This window comes from Lepidochelys olivacea, assembly GCF_965140295.1.
Source record: "Lepidochelys olivacea isolate rLepOli2 genome assembly, chromosome: 2".
Taxonomy (NCBI): domain Eukaryota; kingdom Metazoa; phylum Chordata; order Testudines; family Cheloniidae; genus Lepidochelys; species Lepidochelys olivacea.
In genome coordinates, this window is record NC_140412.1 from 176,619,714 (window position 1) to 176,637,414 (window position 17,701).

General features: G+C 39.7%; 1 protein-coding gene across 1 annotated transcript in view; it reads right to left on the reverse strand.

Moving 5' to 3' along the window:
* Nucleotides 1-636: 636 nt before the first annotated feature.
* Nucleotides 637-17,701, reverse strand: part of STK17A (serine/threonine kinase 17a) — a 62,616-nt gene continuing 45,551 nt past the window's right edge. Inside the window, exons 4-7 of the mRNA XM_084620032.1 lie at nt 6,313-6,439; nt 4,878-4,926; nt 4,605-4,784; nt 637-3,678 (exon numbers count right to left, since the gene is read on the reverse strand). Coding sequence (XP_084476158.1) covers nt 3,345-3,678; nt 4,605-4,784; nt 4,878-4,926; nt 6,313-6,439 — 690 coding nt within the window. The 3' untranslated portion in view covers nt 637-3,344. The remainder of the gene's footprint in view (nt 3,679-4,604; nt 4,785-4,877; nt 4,927-6,312; nt 6,440-17,701) is intronic.

The window sequence follows — 17,701 nt, forward strand, 5'->3', positions numbered from 1 at the left end:
GGTCTCGAACCCAACTAACACTACTATGTGCTCTCTCTGGTTTATTCCAGCCATGCTCCAGTTCCTTTATGCCACTATTACCTCTTACTGTTTATTATATAGCATACACAGTACTTACTATATGGCAGACCAGAATATCAATGCAACCCTCTAATACCAGAGACCTACAATTGCTAAGCATTATCTAAATTTCTAAAAGTCAACTAAGCTATTTGTTTTCCACCACGTTCTTCTGACAGATCCCTCCAGGCAGCCCAATGGTTGGTATGCTACAAAATTTATTCAGATATCACCATGGTACCTGTGCCCCTAGGAAGCTGCTGAAATACTTAGCATGAGAACACATCACTGATCTGTAAAAATAAGTTGATTCTTTGGACTGGAACTGGTTTCCCCATTCCATTTTACAGACCTGAAACAGTGCTTAGTTTTTTTTAGATTTGTACCTTATCATAGTGAGTCTCTGAAATACACACCATTAATACCAAATAATCTGAATAGATCCTTTCTATGCCTTAGCAATAGTAATACTGCAGTTACAGCTGTACATATTTATAATGGAATAGAAATAACTGTGAAAGCTTCTGCTGTGTGTGGAACTGGCTCACAGCACTTCAATAATACATTAATAGAAACTTTATTTTTTCCATTATATAGACCAACTTAACATGCTTTATTTATAACTTACAAACCAAAACTTTTACATACATTTATACAAATTCAGAATGATTTTAAAAAGTATTGTACAAATCCACCTTAAGGCACAAAAAGTTAACAAAAAATGCAGCACATTGGAAATCTCAGAGCAGCCAATTCAAAGGAAGCTGGCCTTGTAACAAACATAACTCATTTAGTTTAAATATGTTTTCAAGTTCACTATCATACAATAGAAACTAAAAGGCCTAGGACAAAAGATATGCAGCTCAATCTCTCCACTTGACCTGTATTACTGAAACTTCGCTATTAACCAGCCCATTGTATAGTTACACACAGGAATTAAAATAGATTTAAGGGTCCTGCATCAAATGATTATGTAATGAAATACCATGAACTGAAATTACAAACTGTTAGTTGGTATTCAGATATCCGAACATGGCAAAATCAGATGTTCCCTCTTCAGTAACTTCTATTTTAGACAGTGTAGATTTAGAGTATAAGCACATGTTCAGACATCTAATTCTTACTGTTCAGTTTGTGTTAGTCAAGGAAGTGTAAAAAAATAATTAAAATTTCCCTGGACACTATGGGTGTGGGTGAGAAATTGTCATTTTAGTTGTGCTTGATGTGAGTTTTGAAAGTTGACACATCCTGACCAACGCAGCTGCTTTGGTCACGTGATCCAAGTATAAGGACAGAAAATACTGTGAGAGGACTTCAACTCCTGAATCCATGCAACAATGTTTGGTAGGGATCAAGCACTGAGTTCACCAAATAACGTGCCATAATCTAACCACTGTTGGTCATTTCCATAGCTAAAAGAAAGACAAATCTAGAATGTAGGCTAGGACACAAGTAACCTTCCTTTGTTAGAACTTTGTTTTTATTAGTTTTTCCATAGCTATCCAAAATCTTGCTTGAAAACTTAACTCTAATGATATAAAAGCTTGATGGGTATTGTTTGCAGGAGGAGTAATCTTAATGTAACAAATGTACAACTCTAAATGCTTCAAATAAATCAATCACCTGACTGTTATAATATGTATGAGTTATTCAGTTCAGATCAGTTTTGAGTACACAACTACTGTACATTATATGAAAGGTCTTCACAGACTGAGATGCTGCCCAATCTACATGAATATTCAGATTATAATTCAACAGGGACAAAGCAAGCTAAGTATGATGGAATATAGTAGTTTATAGATGCAATTTTCCTGATGTGGCTTCTGCTGAAAGCAATCAGACAAACTGCTGGCTCGGAGCCCTGAAGGAAAGATACACACAGCTTCTCACTCTAGGTCACACTGCTTTTCATGCCGTTTTCTTCTTTATGTATGTAACATCTCTTCCCTGCTTTATTACAACCATATTAACAGCTACCTCATACAAACATTTGTAATGAAACCTATTTGTGCTTATTAGTAAACTACCATTTATCTCTTGTGTGAAGACAGAATTTTCGACATTAGCACTTAGTACTGGGAACCTCGGGTTGGTAGTACCAAAGAATTAAATGGTAAGCACATTCTGGTTTGTGTTGTATGAGAGTAGAAAAAAAATTGGAGTATTGTGGAAATGAAGAATCTAATTTAGGAGAGTTCCTATTTGTGGTGTCACAGCAAGCAAACTTTATAAAGGATTTATTATCAAGGAATTGTGAACAACATGGGGAAACAAAATAAATAGTTGAACAGTTAACAGTACATGAGATAATAGCAGTAAACTTCAATTACACAAAAAATGGAACTTTGGAACTACACTGATATTGAAACATCTCAGAAAATTAAGGGCTCAATCTGAGGTCCTGGCATCTGTATGTCACAGAGCCTGCCAGAAGTTTGCTGCCAAGTTGGTCCCTAAATTATCCTAAAGAGGGACCATCCTCACTAACAACTGTGTCACATCGATACAGCTGCCCAATCCTACTCTTTGTCCAGTCATAGATTTACTACCTTACCCTGTATCTGAAGGATAGATGCTTCTCAGACCTCAATTTATTCTATTCAGGTAATGGAGTGTTCCTTCCTCAGCTTATGGGGTCACACAACTGAGTTTACGGACTTTCTCTCCTCCACAGATGGTAATTAGAGGAATGAGAAGTAGTCACAATGACTCTTCCAGAAGAACCCCAACTCCAAAATTCATAATTTAAAAAAAAAAAAATTGTGTAGATTCAGTTGGCCTCACTCTTCTCACACCATTCTTAATAATCAGAAGTTAGCCACTGAAATCACTGGGTTATATCAATGTAAAAAAAGGAATGTCACAGGCAAATCTGGCCCTGTGCATTTACATCTAATGGCAAATTAATAAAAAAATGAGTCTTTTAGCATTTCTTCTGTCATTGATGAAACTCCTCATACCATCAGCTTCTCCAGAACATGAACAGCTAGTAAGTATTCCCTACTATCTGAAGACAAAGTCTGAATAAATCAAATATCAAGAACAATATGAACTCAGAAAGTAAGCCATAATTGCTGTTGCACTCCTGTCAGCCATCTTGGAAGTCTTGTTTAAGCATCCTATGAAGTTAAAAGCTTGGCACAGTTTTCTTAGCTGCCTTTCATCAACGTTTTCCTTTTTACCTAGAAAGTTGGTTGCACATCAATGCGAGATTCACTTGGACATGAACTTTTTTTTTGGAGGAACGATTCCCTTTAAGTTACAGCTACAAAGTCCCATACAGTTCAGTAAATGAATTCTCCTGGTATTTCTTGCAGCAATGGTTCTTCAAATTTAAACCGTTTTGAAATGGCTTTCTGCTCAGTTATTTTTTCTTTTTCTGACTGCCTACACTGTCCCAGTGTATACGAAGCCACTACAATTAGTTCCTCTGTCACTATTGATTCCTCTCCTTCAGTTTTCTCAGCATCTGTAGAATTTTCAGAGGCAGAATCTCCATCTTTTTGGATGACAGTATTTACCTCATCGGCTGTACTCTTCATGCTGCACACAGGGGCTGGAACATCACTTGGTGCTAGCCATGGGTGTTGCAGACATTCTTCAGCTGTTGCTCGTTCCCTATGGAGAAAAGAAGGCTCATTCAAAAGAATGTCAGAAGGCGTGTCAAAAGAGGAACACTAAACGCGAGACCTCGGATAAGAACTAGAAAGATTAAACAGCTTTTTCTAGGGATATGACTTTGCATTAAATAGGACTGACAGATCAGTTATGGAACGGACTTACAAAACTGTGCTAATATCCACCAATTGTAAAGAAAAAAATCAGGAGCAAGAGCCGCCCAGTAAAATAGCTGAGGGTTTTACATCCTCTAGTCTATTTGTTTTATATACCTTGCTATCAAATCCAATGAAATATAAAACAGAGAGAAGCAGTCTAATTATACACATAACGATTTATACCAAGCTGTGAAATACTTGCATCCTTGCTGTTGTTTGTCCGAGGGAACTATGCAGACAGTTGCTGAGCCAACGGGAAGAATACATAAAGTGTGACAGATACTTTTCAGAACAGAAGCAGCATTGTGGGGCTTCATATTTGCCTTCCAATGGCAACCAGGTCAAATCTGCTCAGTTCACAAGTAACAATATATTTGACTAACAGTCAGTCCAACAAAAGACAGCAAAACACGTCACTAAACCACACAGGCTCGGAAGTTAACTGCAAACTCACTAACTTTGCAAAAGAGCAAAGATACTACACTACACATTTTACTTTATTTAGTTTTTGCCAAGTATAGTGTATTTTGTAATAAATAATGAAGGCTTAGCAATACAAGACTCATTACAGCATTCATTTATGAGAAATGGGAAATGTGCCTTTTTGTAGACAAAACGTGGTTATACATAATGAAGTGCAAATTAATGTTCTACTGCAGGACATTTACACCATCTCTAGTCTATGAATGACTCAGATAATGCTTTAGCTGGTAGCAGTATTTTGAACTCATTTAGTCTCTGGAACAGCCTACTTTTTACTGAACTTACTCAGGTTTCTTAACCAAAAGGGTTTTGATGAAATCCACAGCAGACTCTGATATAAGGTCAAAATCTTCCTCTGAGTAATTTATGTTCATTTGTGCTATATTTAAGAATGTTTCTTGTTTATCATCTCCTAAGAAAGGCGATATCCCTGTTAGCATGACATATGCTAGTACTCCAATGCTCCTAAATTAAAAAAAAGAAAGAAAAAAAAAGAGTAAAGTAAAAAAAACTAAGTTCAATTTCGTAAAAGTTGTAAATATTAAAGGCTACACTTACCACATGTCTGTTGCTGTACTGATTGGGTCATAACTCAGAATTTCAGGTGCTATTATGAAAAAAAAGCATAAGGTAAGTTCTAGTTCTATTTTGAACAAATAGAAATCTATATTTACTCATTTATATGCAAAGTCATACTTTACAAGCCAATATTACAATGCAAAAAGGAAATTTCGAAGACTTAACAATGCAGCCCATCTTGCATAATCTGAAATATGACAAGAACATTTGAAAGAAAATCTGGACCAAGTTAAATTTAAAAATCTGTAACAGATTTAAAAAAGTAAAAATCAAATTATAGGATTCTGAATACCTAAGACTGGCTAATCTTTCCTACTAGCAAGTAAAATGATTCAGAATGTGAGTGGTCATTGCTAGCTCCACTCCTGTGGAAAGGGAAGACTTTTACAAAGCTATCTCCTATCATGTCAGTTTGGCAAGCACTCTGAGTGAACAGCTCTAAAAATTTTAGAATTTAGAGTGAACAGCAATAAAAATCCACATTTTGGTTCCACCGCCCAGGCCCAGGATCAGTTAACAGAGCATTAATGAATGTGCTACCAATAGCAGTGCGGATCTCACTACTGAACATGGCAGAAAAGCCATTTTCCCAGAAGGATATTCGTTCTACAGCCAGATGTTAATTGTCTCCCCATTTCCACAGCACTGCAGAAAACTCAGGGACCAGCTCATACTATAGATTGCAAACAAAGCAGACAAATGTTTTTCACTCACAGAACATAAGTTCCTGCCAAATAAGTTATAGTTTTTAAAATGCTAAGGGCAAGGGTGTTAGTGGCTCCAGTTATTTCACTTTAAAGCTATAATTTAATGTATTAAGATTTTTCTTATGATCCTGTATTTGTACTGGACTTCTATTAATGTCTAATGATGCCATACAGAAACACTATCTTCTAGCATTTGGATCTGTATAAATGGTAAAGGCATTCATCTTTTGTATTGTTACAGAGTAATTTATAGGATTATGATTGTCTAAAGTTGAAGGTTTTTCCTTTCTTTTGTAAATATTACTTCCAGACAACATCAAATCCAAAGAAGCAGCTCAGAGTTATGAACAGCTCAGGAATTGAGGTTGTTCGTAACTCTGAACAAAACATTATGGTTGTTCTTTCAAAAGTTTACAACTGAACATTGACTTAATAGAGCTTTGAAGCTTTACTATGCAGAAGAAAAATGCTGCTTTTAACCATCTTAATTTAAATGAAACAAGCACAGGAACAGTTTCCTTACTATGTCAATTTTTTTAAACTATTTTTTTAGTAGTTTACATTTACCACAGTTACTGTAATGTATTTCCTTTTTTTCTGTCTCTGCTGCTGTCTGATTGCGTATTTCTAGTTCCAAATGAGGTGTGTGGTTGACTGGTAAGTTTGTAACTCTGGTGTTTGCAACTCTGAGGTTCTACTGTACTTACCCACATATTCAGGAGTTCCCATAATTTCTCTTAGCTCTTCACTGCTTTTCAGTATTCTGGAAAGGCCAAAATCAACTATCTTAATGTCTCCCAAAGGAGATTCACTAGTTAGCAGAATATTCTGGGGCTGAAAAACAAAAGAATCAAAGAAATGACCAGGCTTTTTAAGCACTCAAATCTATACTTGACTATAGTATTGTAGGAGTGCAGTTTTGTTTTGAGCACAAAAATAAAGAGGATGCATTTTTCAGCACATTTAAAAAAAAAGCACTTTTTTTTTTTTTTTTTTTTTTAAGACTCCATTAGTCAAGGACTTACACTGGAAAATAAGACTCCAACAGTAGGATGGTATCTGTATGGCTGAGAAATCAAACATCTGCCATTCTCAGACTAGGATATTTCTAAAAATACACCAGTACCTACAGTTTAACACCATCTATATGTGGAGACTCCATCAATATTTTTGCCATCACTTACTTGCTTTTATTACTGTGGAGCTCTAATTTATTAGAAGACACTGACTTTTTATTTCAGTGTCTTCAACTCTAAAGATATAAAAAAGCATGTTAGTTATTTCAGACAGTCTGTTCTGAGATACAGCGATTTTATCTATTGTGACTGACCGACCTCAATTCTGCTTTTGCTATTAGAACTAAAAAACATTTTATTTTAGAACATTTAAATTTACTATCTACAAGAACATAAAGTGTTAAATTTTTCAGGCACTTGGACTGTTTACTTTAAGAATCAACATGTAAGTCAAATGCTAACCTTGCATAAACGTGTGTTTTCTCCTGTAGTAATGACAGGTTTCAGAGTAACAGCCGTGTTAGTCTGTATTCGCAAAAAGAAAAGGAGTACTTGTGGCACCTTAGAGACTAACCAATTTATTTGAGCATAAGCTTTCGTGAGCTACAGCTCACTTCATCGGATGCATACCGTGGAAACTGCAGCAGACTTTATATATACACAGAGAATATGAAACAATACCTCCTCCCACCCCACTGTCCTGCTGGTAATAGCTTATCTAAAGTGATCATCAGGTGGGCCATTTCCAGCACAAATCCAGGTTCTCTCACCCTCCACCCCCCCACACAAATTCACTCTCCTGCTGGTGATAGCCCATCCAAAGTGACAACTCTTTAAACTCTGTAAAGAGTTGTCACTTTGGATGGGCTATCACCAGCAGGAGAGTGAATTTGTGTGGGGGGGTGGAGGGTGAGAAAACCTGGATTTGTGCTGGAAATGGCCCACCTGATGATCACTTTAGATAAGCTATTACCAGCAGGACAGTGGGGTGGGAGGAGGTATTGTTTCATATTCTCTGTGTATATATAAAGTCTGCTGCAGTTTCCACGGTATGCATCCGATGAAGTGAGCTGTAGCTCACGAAAGCTCATGCTCAAATAAATTGGTTAGTCTCTAAGGAGCCACAAGTACTCCTTTTCTCCTGTAGTAATGAATTCCTTGTCTGTCATCCTTCAAAATTATGTTTGTAATCATTAAAGAAGTTCCATGGTAAAATATTTTCTGAGTACTACCAAAGTCAGGCTTAGGGGACCATGGAGACCAAGACTATGGATCTTCAGGGTTTTGATGAAATAAGTATGTCAGGAATACTCGTTTTCATAAGTTTTTCCTCTTTTCCTTGCAAAGATTGACTTATGTTTGTCACTGATATTTCCAAAAGATCACATTATTCACAGTCCCCATCTGGTTGATCTTTGGGTCCCATGAAATCCACTCAGTCACAGGTTCCTATATTTCTGGAAGACCCTCCAGACAGGGGTGAAAGTAAGTCGAGTGACTTACCGGTACGCTGGGGCCAGCTCTGGCCCCTGGAAGGGGTGGAGCTGAGGGGGTCAGAGCCAGCCCCAGCCCACCCTGTAAGGTAAGTGCCCTCTCCCCTCCCCCACCGGGGTAGCAGTAGCAGCTCGGAGCTCCGGGGGCTGTTTAAAGGGCCCGGGGCTCCCCTGCTTCTACTGCCCCCCAGTCCTTTAAATAGCCCCCAGAGCCCTGGAATAGCAGTGGCTGGGCTCCGGTGGCTATTTAAAGGGCCGGGGCAGTAGAAGCAGGGGAGCCCTGGGCCCTTTAAATAGCCACTGGAGCCCCGCAGCCACTACCCCAGGGCTCCAGCAGCGGGGCTCTGGAAGCAATTTAAAGGGCCTGGGGCTTCAGCCACTGCTGGGAGCCGCAGGCCCTTTAAATTGCCCCCCTGGGGAAGCCAGGCTGCCCCGGTACGGTGCACCGGCTCTTGCTGATACACCGTACCGGAGCATACTGGCTTACTTTCACCTCTGCCCCCAGATCAATCTGTGAATTGGGAAGGAACAGAAAGAAGCAAGCATCAGCCAACCAACTGCTGGTGGTTCTAGAATCTGCACATTAACCCTCTCCAAAATCTTCAGGCTAATTCTGTACTGTGGTATGGTCGTGGCGGACAAATGTTAGGAGGATGAGGTACACGAGGCTTTCTTCGGACAACTAACAGAAGTTTCCAGATTACAGGCCCTGGTCCTCATGGGGGACTTCAATCACCCTGACATCTGCTGGGAGAGCAACACAGCGGTGCACAGACAATCCAGGAAGTTTTTGGAAGAGTGTTGGAGACAACTTCCTGGTGCAAGTGCTGGAGGAACCAACTAGGGGCCGTGCTCCTCTTGACTTGCTGCTCACAAACAGGGAAGAACTGGTAGGGGAAGTAGAAGTGGGTGGCAATCTGGGCAGCAGTGACCATGAGATGATAGAGTTCAAGATCCTGACAAAAGGAAGAAAGGAGAGCAGCAGAATACGGACCCTGGACTTCAGAAAAGCAGACTTTGACTTTCTCAGAGAACAGATGGGCAGGATCCCCTGGGAGGCTAATATGAGGGGGAAAGGAGTCCAGGAGAGCTGGCTGAATTTTAAAGAAGCCTTATTGAGGGCACAGGAACAACCATCCTGATGTGCAGAAAAAATAGCAAATATGGCAGGCGACCAGCTTGGCTTAACAGAAATCTTCAGTGAGCTTAAATGCAAAAAGGAAGCTTACAAGAAGCGGAAACTTGGACAGATGACATGGGAGGACTATAAAAACATTGCTCGAGCATGCAGGCATGTAATCAGGAAGGCCAAAGCACAATTAGAGTTGCAGCTAGCAAGGGATGTAAAGGGTAACAAGAAGAGTTTCTACAGGTATGTTAGCAACAAGAAAAAGGTCAGGGAAAGCGTGGGACCCTTACTGAATGGGGGAGGCAACCTAGTAACAGATGATGTGGAAAAAGCTGAAGTACTCAATCGTTTTTTTATCTGTGTCTTCACAGACAAGGTCAGCTCCCAGACTGCTGCACTGGGCAGCATAATATGGGAAGGAGGAGAGTAGCTCTCAGTAGTGAAAGAACAAGTTGACTATTTAGAAAAGCTGGACATACACAAGTCCATGGAGCCAGATCTAATGCATCTGAGGGTACTAAGGAAGTTTGCTGATGTGATTGCAGAGCCATTGGCCATTATCTTTGAAAACTCGTGGTGATTATGGGAGGTCCCAGACGATTGGAAAAAGGCAAATATAGTACCCATCTTTAAAAAAGGGAAAGAGAATCCGGGGAACTATAGACCAGTCAGCCTCACCTCAGTCCATGGAAAAATCATGGAGCAGGTCCTCAAGGAATCCATTTTGAATCACTTGGAGGAGAGGAAGGTGATCAGGAACAGTCAACATGGATTCTCCAAAGGCAAGTCATGCCTGACGAACCTGATTGCCTTCTATGATGAGATAACTGGCTCTGTGGATATGGGGAAAGCGGTGGACGTGATATATATTGACTTTAGCAAAGCTTTTGATACGGTCTCGCACAGTATTTATGCCAGCAAGTTAAAAGAAGTATGGATTGGATGAATGGACTTTAAGGTGGATAGAAAGCTGGCTAGATCGTTGGGCTCAACAGCTCGATGTCTAGTTGGCAGCCCATATCAAGCGGAGAGCACCAGGGGTCTGTCCAGGTGCCGGTTTTGTTCAACATCTTTATTAATGATCTGGATGATGGGATGGATTGCACCCTCAGCAAGTTCGCGGATGACATTAAGCTTGGGGGAGCGGTAGATATACTGGAGGGTAGGGATAGGGTCCAGAGTGACCTAGACAAATTGGAGGATTGGGCCAAAAGAAATCTGATGAGGTTCAACAAGGACAAGTGCAGAGTCCCACACTTACGATGGAAGAATCCCATACACTGCTACAGGCTGGGGACTGACTGGCTAAGCGGCAGCTCTGCAGAAAAGGACCGAGGGATTTCAGTGAATGGGAAGTTGGATATGAATCAGCAGTGTGCTCTTGTTGCCAAGAAGGCTAACGGTATATTGGGCTGTATTAGTAGGAGCACTGCCAGCAGGTCGAGGGAAGCGATTATTCCCCTCTGTTCGGCACTGGTGAGGCCACATCTGGAGTATTGTGTCCAGTTTTGGGCCCCCCACTACAGAAAGGATGTGGACAAATTGGAGAGAGTCCAGCGGAGGGCAACAAAAATTATCAGGGGCTGGAGCACATGACTTATGAGGAGAGGCTGAGGGAACTGGGATTATTTAGTCTGTGGAAGAGAAAAGTGAGGAGGGATTTGATAGCAGCCTTCAACTACCTGAAGTGGGGTTCTAAAGAGGATGTAGTTAGGCTGTTCTCAGTGGTGGCAGATGACAGAGCAAGGAACAATGGTCTCAAGCTGCAGTGGGGAAGGTCTAGGTTGGATATTAGGAAAAACTATTTCACTAGGAGGGTGGTGAAGCACTGTAATGGGTTTCCTAGGGAGATGGTGGAATCTCCATCCTTAGAGGTTTTTAAGGCCGGCTTGACAAAGCCAAAGCTGGGATGATTTAGTTGGTGTTGGTCCTGCTTTGAGCAGGGGGTTGGACTAGAGGACCTCTTGAGCTCTCTTCCAACCCTAATCTTCTATGATGCTACGTTATTGGGTAGGAAAGTAAAGTATTATGCAAGCATGTTTAAAAATGGTCAGGCCAGTTATGCCTGCTACATTTTTAGGACACTTTAGGAAGTTTTAAATACTGTAATAGCTTTAATAAATTCCTCCATTCTTGCAAAAGTGAGTTGGCACAAAGAAGGCAATACACAGATCATGTTCACTGCATATATCAGTAGTAAATTCTCTCACCAAGTGGCACTAGGTTGTCACGCTGAAGTTTATGGCTCTGTACAGGAGCATGTTTTATAATTCTGGTTTGTTCTGTACTAATTTGTATTGAAAAAAACAAATGTGCATATATACTGATCTCCATGCCATGGCAATCAGAGGTGTGGCTGCAACATGTGTAGATGTACACAAGCTAGCTTTGAAATAGCCAGGTCAAATGACAACAGGGAAGCTGCAGCAGCACAATAGAATGGGCTAGCCACTCAGGTACATACCCAGGGTCCCATACGAGCTGCACAGCCCATGCTGTCATGGTCTTATTGCCATGGTTATTCAAGCCAGCTAGAAAAAAAGCTAGCTCAGCAGGGTTATATAGGCTATAGCTCAGTGGTTCTCAATGAGGGGTACGCAGAGATCTTCGATGAAGTACATCGACTCATCTAAATATTGCCTAGTTTTACAACAGGATACATAAAAAGCACTAGCAAAGTCAGTGCAAACTAAAATTTCATACAGACAATGACTTCTTTATACTGCTATAGATACTATACACTGAAATGTAAGTACATTTATATTCCAATTGACTCATTTTATAACTGTATGGTAAAAATGAGAAAGTAAGTAATTGCTGTGAAACTTTTGTATTTCTAGGTCTGATTTTGTTGCTAGCTTATGGAATATAAATATTGTGAAGTGAAACTCTGGGATATGCAAGACAAATCAAACTCCTAAAAGGGCTAGTCTGGTGTGGTTGAGAGCTACTGAGATAGCCACACTTCTGACTGCAGTGTAGACATACCCTTAGACACACCTCACAGTGGGCAACTTAGTTGTTATATGAAACGGAAAACAGAGAAAGCAATATTTAAGTGAGAGAAGTTTTACTGGCAATGTTTCATGAAAACTGTAAGCCTCATAAGAAGAGTCATCAGGATTTTATTAAGTGAGGTATAGTTGCCAAAATAAGTTTACTCTTCAATGACATCCATTGCTTTTTACAAACAGGACAGTTATACTGCTCAAGATAATCTAATTCTTATTGAAATATCAATTGACTTATATAAAATATTTTTTTTAAAAATCAAGAATTAATTCACACACACACAGAGTAACACTCAAAGGCCCCAATTAGGATTGGGGACCCACTGTAATGTGCACTAGACAAAGTAAATTTTTTCTTTTTTTTAAGTCCCCGCCTCTAAGTTTACAATATGAATAACGACAGGATGCAACTGATGGGCATAGCTTACAACGCAGAGTGGGGCAAAAGATGCGTAATAGCATTAGGAATATATGGTAATGTAGATAAGCCAAGGACATAATATGTAGTTTGCCTTCATTGTTATATATTATGACAGCGCCTGTCATGGTTCCATAGTTCAGGTTAAGTTGAATTTTGCACTTAAAGCAAGGATTCAACCACTGTTATCTGTGAAGAATAAAGCTTATCCTCCCCAAACTTATAACACTTGAATTCCAAAAGAAGTTTGAGTGTTGACAGGGAAATTAGTTTATTAATTGAGCCAAAAATTTCAAAATGGGTCCTTTTAATAAATTAAGCACCCTGTCAGACCATTGCTTTGCCCCAAAGGGTCTTAACAGAATAATACAGACTCTTCAAAATTTCCCTATGGTTACAACTCTGAAATCTTGTACATTGGTTACATTTGAAGATTAGGGATTAAATAGTTATTAATATGCCATTTTTTGTAACTGAAAATTACTTTGACGGGGTTGAAGAATAACATTCATCTACAGAGAAGACCATGAAGTGCCCTCTTTTATTGTGCTCAATGGGAGTGAAGCTAAAAATATGCAAAGCAAAGATGCCCACTTTCAAAACAGAGATAAGCCAAGCTATCTCAGAGAAGACAGTGAATCCTGAGCAAAGTACAAATTAGAGCCTGGAGGGGAACATGGAGGTCAGTATATTCTGGTCACTTTGCATTGTTTCAGCAAAGTAAAGCAAAATGTACTGGTGAATCTGGCCCTAAAAATTCAAAGAAGATTGAAATTTTGTTACTATATATCTTCAAATAATTACAAATATCACAGGTAAACATTCTATGGGGGTCTTGATTCACATTCATCTATGAAGTTTTTAATATTCAAAAGGAAAAACAAGGATATTCCTAGATAAAGACTACACTGAACTGGCAATAAAGTGGATTACGTATCACTCACTCAAAGGTAAACAAACATTACCAACTCAAGAAATTCAGAGTTAAGGTTATGCTTAAAAGAATGGAAATGCAGGTAGGGTACCTATATACCTTAATTCTACCCTGTAGTGATGCCATGCCATTACTAAATAATTACGAGTATTTGTGTATAATAGTATTTATAGTCCCAGATTAAATTTATTTCGACTTCATAGCCTCAAATTTAACATTTTTGAATTTTTTTTAAGTTTAACCTTAATTGTGAACTTGAGTTTAATGCTTGTTTTTGGGGATAATTACAACATGTGTATAATGCTTTACCTTTATCTAAGAAGAACTCTAGTTTCATGCAGTTATTTGATCATTCTAAGAGACTGATTAATTTTCATTTATAACAGGCCACTTGCCTAGCCACTGCATTAGACACTTTATGGTAGGCATAGCAGGAATGGAGTTACACCACTGTTCTGAAGACTGCAGTAATTTTGCTAGTGGTTTTGGGGGACAGCATTTCATGAATAGAAGAAGGTGCCAAAGCACTGACAGGAGAAGCAGATAAACAGCGGATGAAGGACGGTGCTGCATGTAGAACATTTCTTAAACTTTTTCCTTCCTGACTTCACTCTGTTTTCTCATTTCTTTCTTACAGATAAATGGTGCATCTTTTCCTAGGTTTTCATTTCTTACTCCCTTCTCCCCCCGCCTCCGCAGATTGGGTTCTCTTCCTTCTTCCCTACATTTTCTCCTTTTTCCACGTGCTTCTCCATTCACAATTCCCCTCCCCACAAACATCCCCACAACCAGAGATTAAGTTTATCAACCAAACACCAATATAAAATAAGGAAGCCTCTTTAAACTACTCTGGATCTTTTATCCAGCATAAAGGGGATGGGGTACAGGGGAGAGGGAGAGAAAACTTCAGCCTAAGCCTATCCATCAACTCTGGATTAAAATAAAAGCAGTACAGCAATGTTGTGATGTTTGATTCTAAGTTCGTGACCCAATGTATTTACTTTCACTTCAAGTCAATAAAATCTTGCATCACTGAATTTTGCTCTTTAAAAAAAGAGCAGAAAACCTCTACTGAAGTCAGGATATGACAACCACTCAGTGGGACAAGAAACAAATCCTGCAGGGGAAAAGAGGGACAGGTGGCAACTCTGAACCCATGGTAAGCCAACTCAGAGTTAGACTTTTCTACAGTGTAAAATGCAACAGCATTTAGTCTCTCAATGGAAGTCTTGCAAATATCATGGGAAAGACATGGTTTGAAGGAGGCTGTCAGTGCCATAGACTGGTCTGACTAGAGTTTAACTTGATTCTTCAGAGACAATCCTTCTAAACTGTAACAATAACAGTCACATATAGACAAACGTTTTGATTAAATTCTTTTGGATATAGTCTGACCTAATGTGGAGGTGTCAACCACCACAAAAAGCTGGATAGATCTTTCTAAAGCTCTTTATTTGGTCCAGACAAAAGAAAGGAAACCTTCCAGAGATCCAGACATGAAACTAGTGTTAGAATAAGGCAAACATTTTAGGCCAGATTCATTTATCCCTTTGGCCATCGGAGTTAGACACACTGCTTGCCAAATATGTTCTGTGCAAGCAAGTCTCCCAAATACCAACAAATTAGTAATAGTTAGTAAATCTCAGAGTGTTTTAAATTACTGGGTAAGCTTATCGTTCCCACTTTCGGGATGAAGGAAGAGAGAGTTCAAAGTCACATGGTAATCAACAGCAGAACAGGGAACAGAACTCAAGTTTGATTTCCAGATCTCTGGCTTGTAAAATGGACCATCCTGCATGCCCTTAGGAAACCATTACCATCCAAAGGAAAAGGTGTCAATGGATCTTCAAACATACTGCCTGGTTAGGTTAAAAACTAACCTAGAGCTCATTTGCCAATATTATGAAATGAGACATTATGGAGCTCTCCAGAAAAGGAGTCAGAACAGTGGTCTTTTCCCCCTTCAAAGACTTAACAGACTGTAAAAAAGGATCCATGTTAGTAAGACTTCATTACTTTCACAAAATATGCAAAAGAGTTTACTAGTATAACAGCACACTAGAAGATTAAAATTCAAATACACTTACAAGTTAATTTTGTGATGCGTTCTTCTTGCTTTTTGTTCATCTACTCACTAATCTGCCTCTGGCCCTAGGCCACACATTTGAGCTGCCCGTCACAGGGTCCTGGGTTGGAACCCAATGGAGCAGGGAGGGGCCAGGTTCCCCCATTACTGGCCCCACAGACTCTTGCCACTGGGCCACACTATACGTTCAGACACACAACCCCCCATCATGGTGTTACATAATTTGTCACATTATGACATAACCAAATTGTATTGTATATGGCCAAATATCATGCTTACACCTGCAAAAATAACAGAGGGATTGTATATCTTGTGTAAATATACTCATCTGATCAGTCCTTCTGAGTCTTATAAAACTCTAAAAACAAGAGAGATCAGAGAGGAAACTGTTTCTTTACGTTGTTACTGATTACTATAAGTATCCACTGAATGATTATTGGGACAGATGACTTATTTTTTTATATTTGGGATTAGAGTTTGGAGTTAATGGACTGTAGACAAAAAACACCAAACCCAAAGATAAAATGAATAAAGATTTAGAAAGAAAATCAGATTGTCCAGGATCAAACAGCCATATGGATGCATCTCCGATAGTAAATATTGTGAGACATCTGTTTTAGCTGATAAACTAGCTTTCCGGACAGCATTGTGTGTTCAATGTTGTTCAGTTTAAGACTTTTAAATTTGCTGGTAGCATTACTTACAAAGTGCAGTAATGTATAGATAAAATCAGTAGCAACAGAATATAGCAGAAAAATTAATATTCAGCATTCACAAACCATCAGAAGACATTTACACTAGAGATTTTTTAAGTGTTCTTATGCTGCTGCTTCACTTAGATATAAACAAGCAGACAAATCTTAAAAGTTCCAATTCACTTGGGTTCGATTTACATGGTGCTATAAATACTCACCCCCATTTGGGGGTGGGGCCAGGAGCAGTGGAGTCTGGCAGAGGAAGAGAACGATTTCAAAAGGGAGCAGCTGAAGAAGTGCTCCACATCACCCTTCCCCTTTGTTCCCCACCATGCCTTCACACTCACTGTTTGAGGGCTGGTCTTCTCCACCTCCCCTCCCCCACTTCCTTGTGCCACAGGGTATGGGGAGGTCATCTGGGCCCAGATTCTGGGGAGCATCCTGCCCAATGCCACTGGAGGGATGGGGGTGGAGCAGGGTCAGGTGATTGGCTCCCATCTGGTGGATGATACAGTTTGCTACTTGAGTAGGGTAGCCATTGTCTTCTCCCTGTTTCAGCTCCACTTTTCCCACACTTAAACTGGTATGCTGGATTTCCTGTGATGCTGGGGACTAGGCTGTTCACCAGTTTTGCGGTCAAAGCATATTTTCTCATATGGCAAAAATGGAAGATCGCCAAATGATTTTTTCCACCTTCCATCCAACATTCAGAAGATCTGATTTGGGATTTAAATTACAACTGTTGCAACTATGGCAGGTGGTGAGAAAGCCTTAAGTAACCCAGTAACTGCTTGGGATCTGGTGCCGGGCAGTCACATTGCATGGTAATTCTGTATGCCTCTGTCGTGCACAGCTTGTGACTCCTCTCATCTCAACCACTCTACTTCTGGCATGGAAGAGAGGAGGTGGGTCTGGACTCAGGCATCCAGCAGGGTCCCTCGCTGCGCTGAGGACTGAGGGAGGGCACTGGTTCCAGTTGAGACCCAAACTAGAACAACCTTACCAGCCAGTTTGAGGTAGTTTTGCCAGTTTGGCAATAGTTGGCAAATAAGATGCAGCCTTCACATTTAACCACATTACGTGGCCTCACTGTTTCTGCATCCACATCACTGAGATCAGGTCATCAAATTTCCTCTGCTTTAAAAGATTTCAAAAAACTTAGTATGTGTGACAGCCTGTATACCCCTATGTTCAACCCTTTTACAAGATTCTGATAAATTTCATACCAAGTATGCTGTTAGGAATAATCTGAAAATTCATAATTTACTGGTCATTATTGTTCTGGTAAAATGTGTGTGGCAACACTGTATGCAA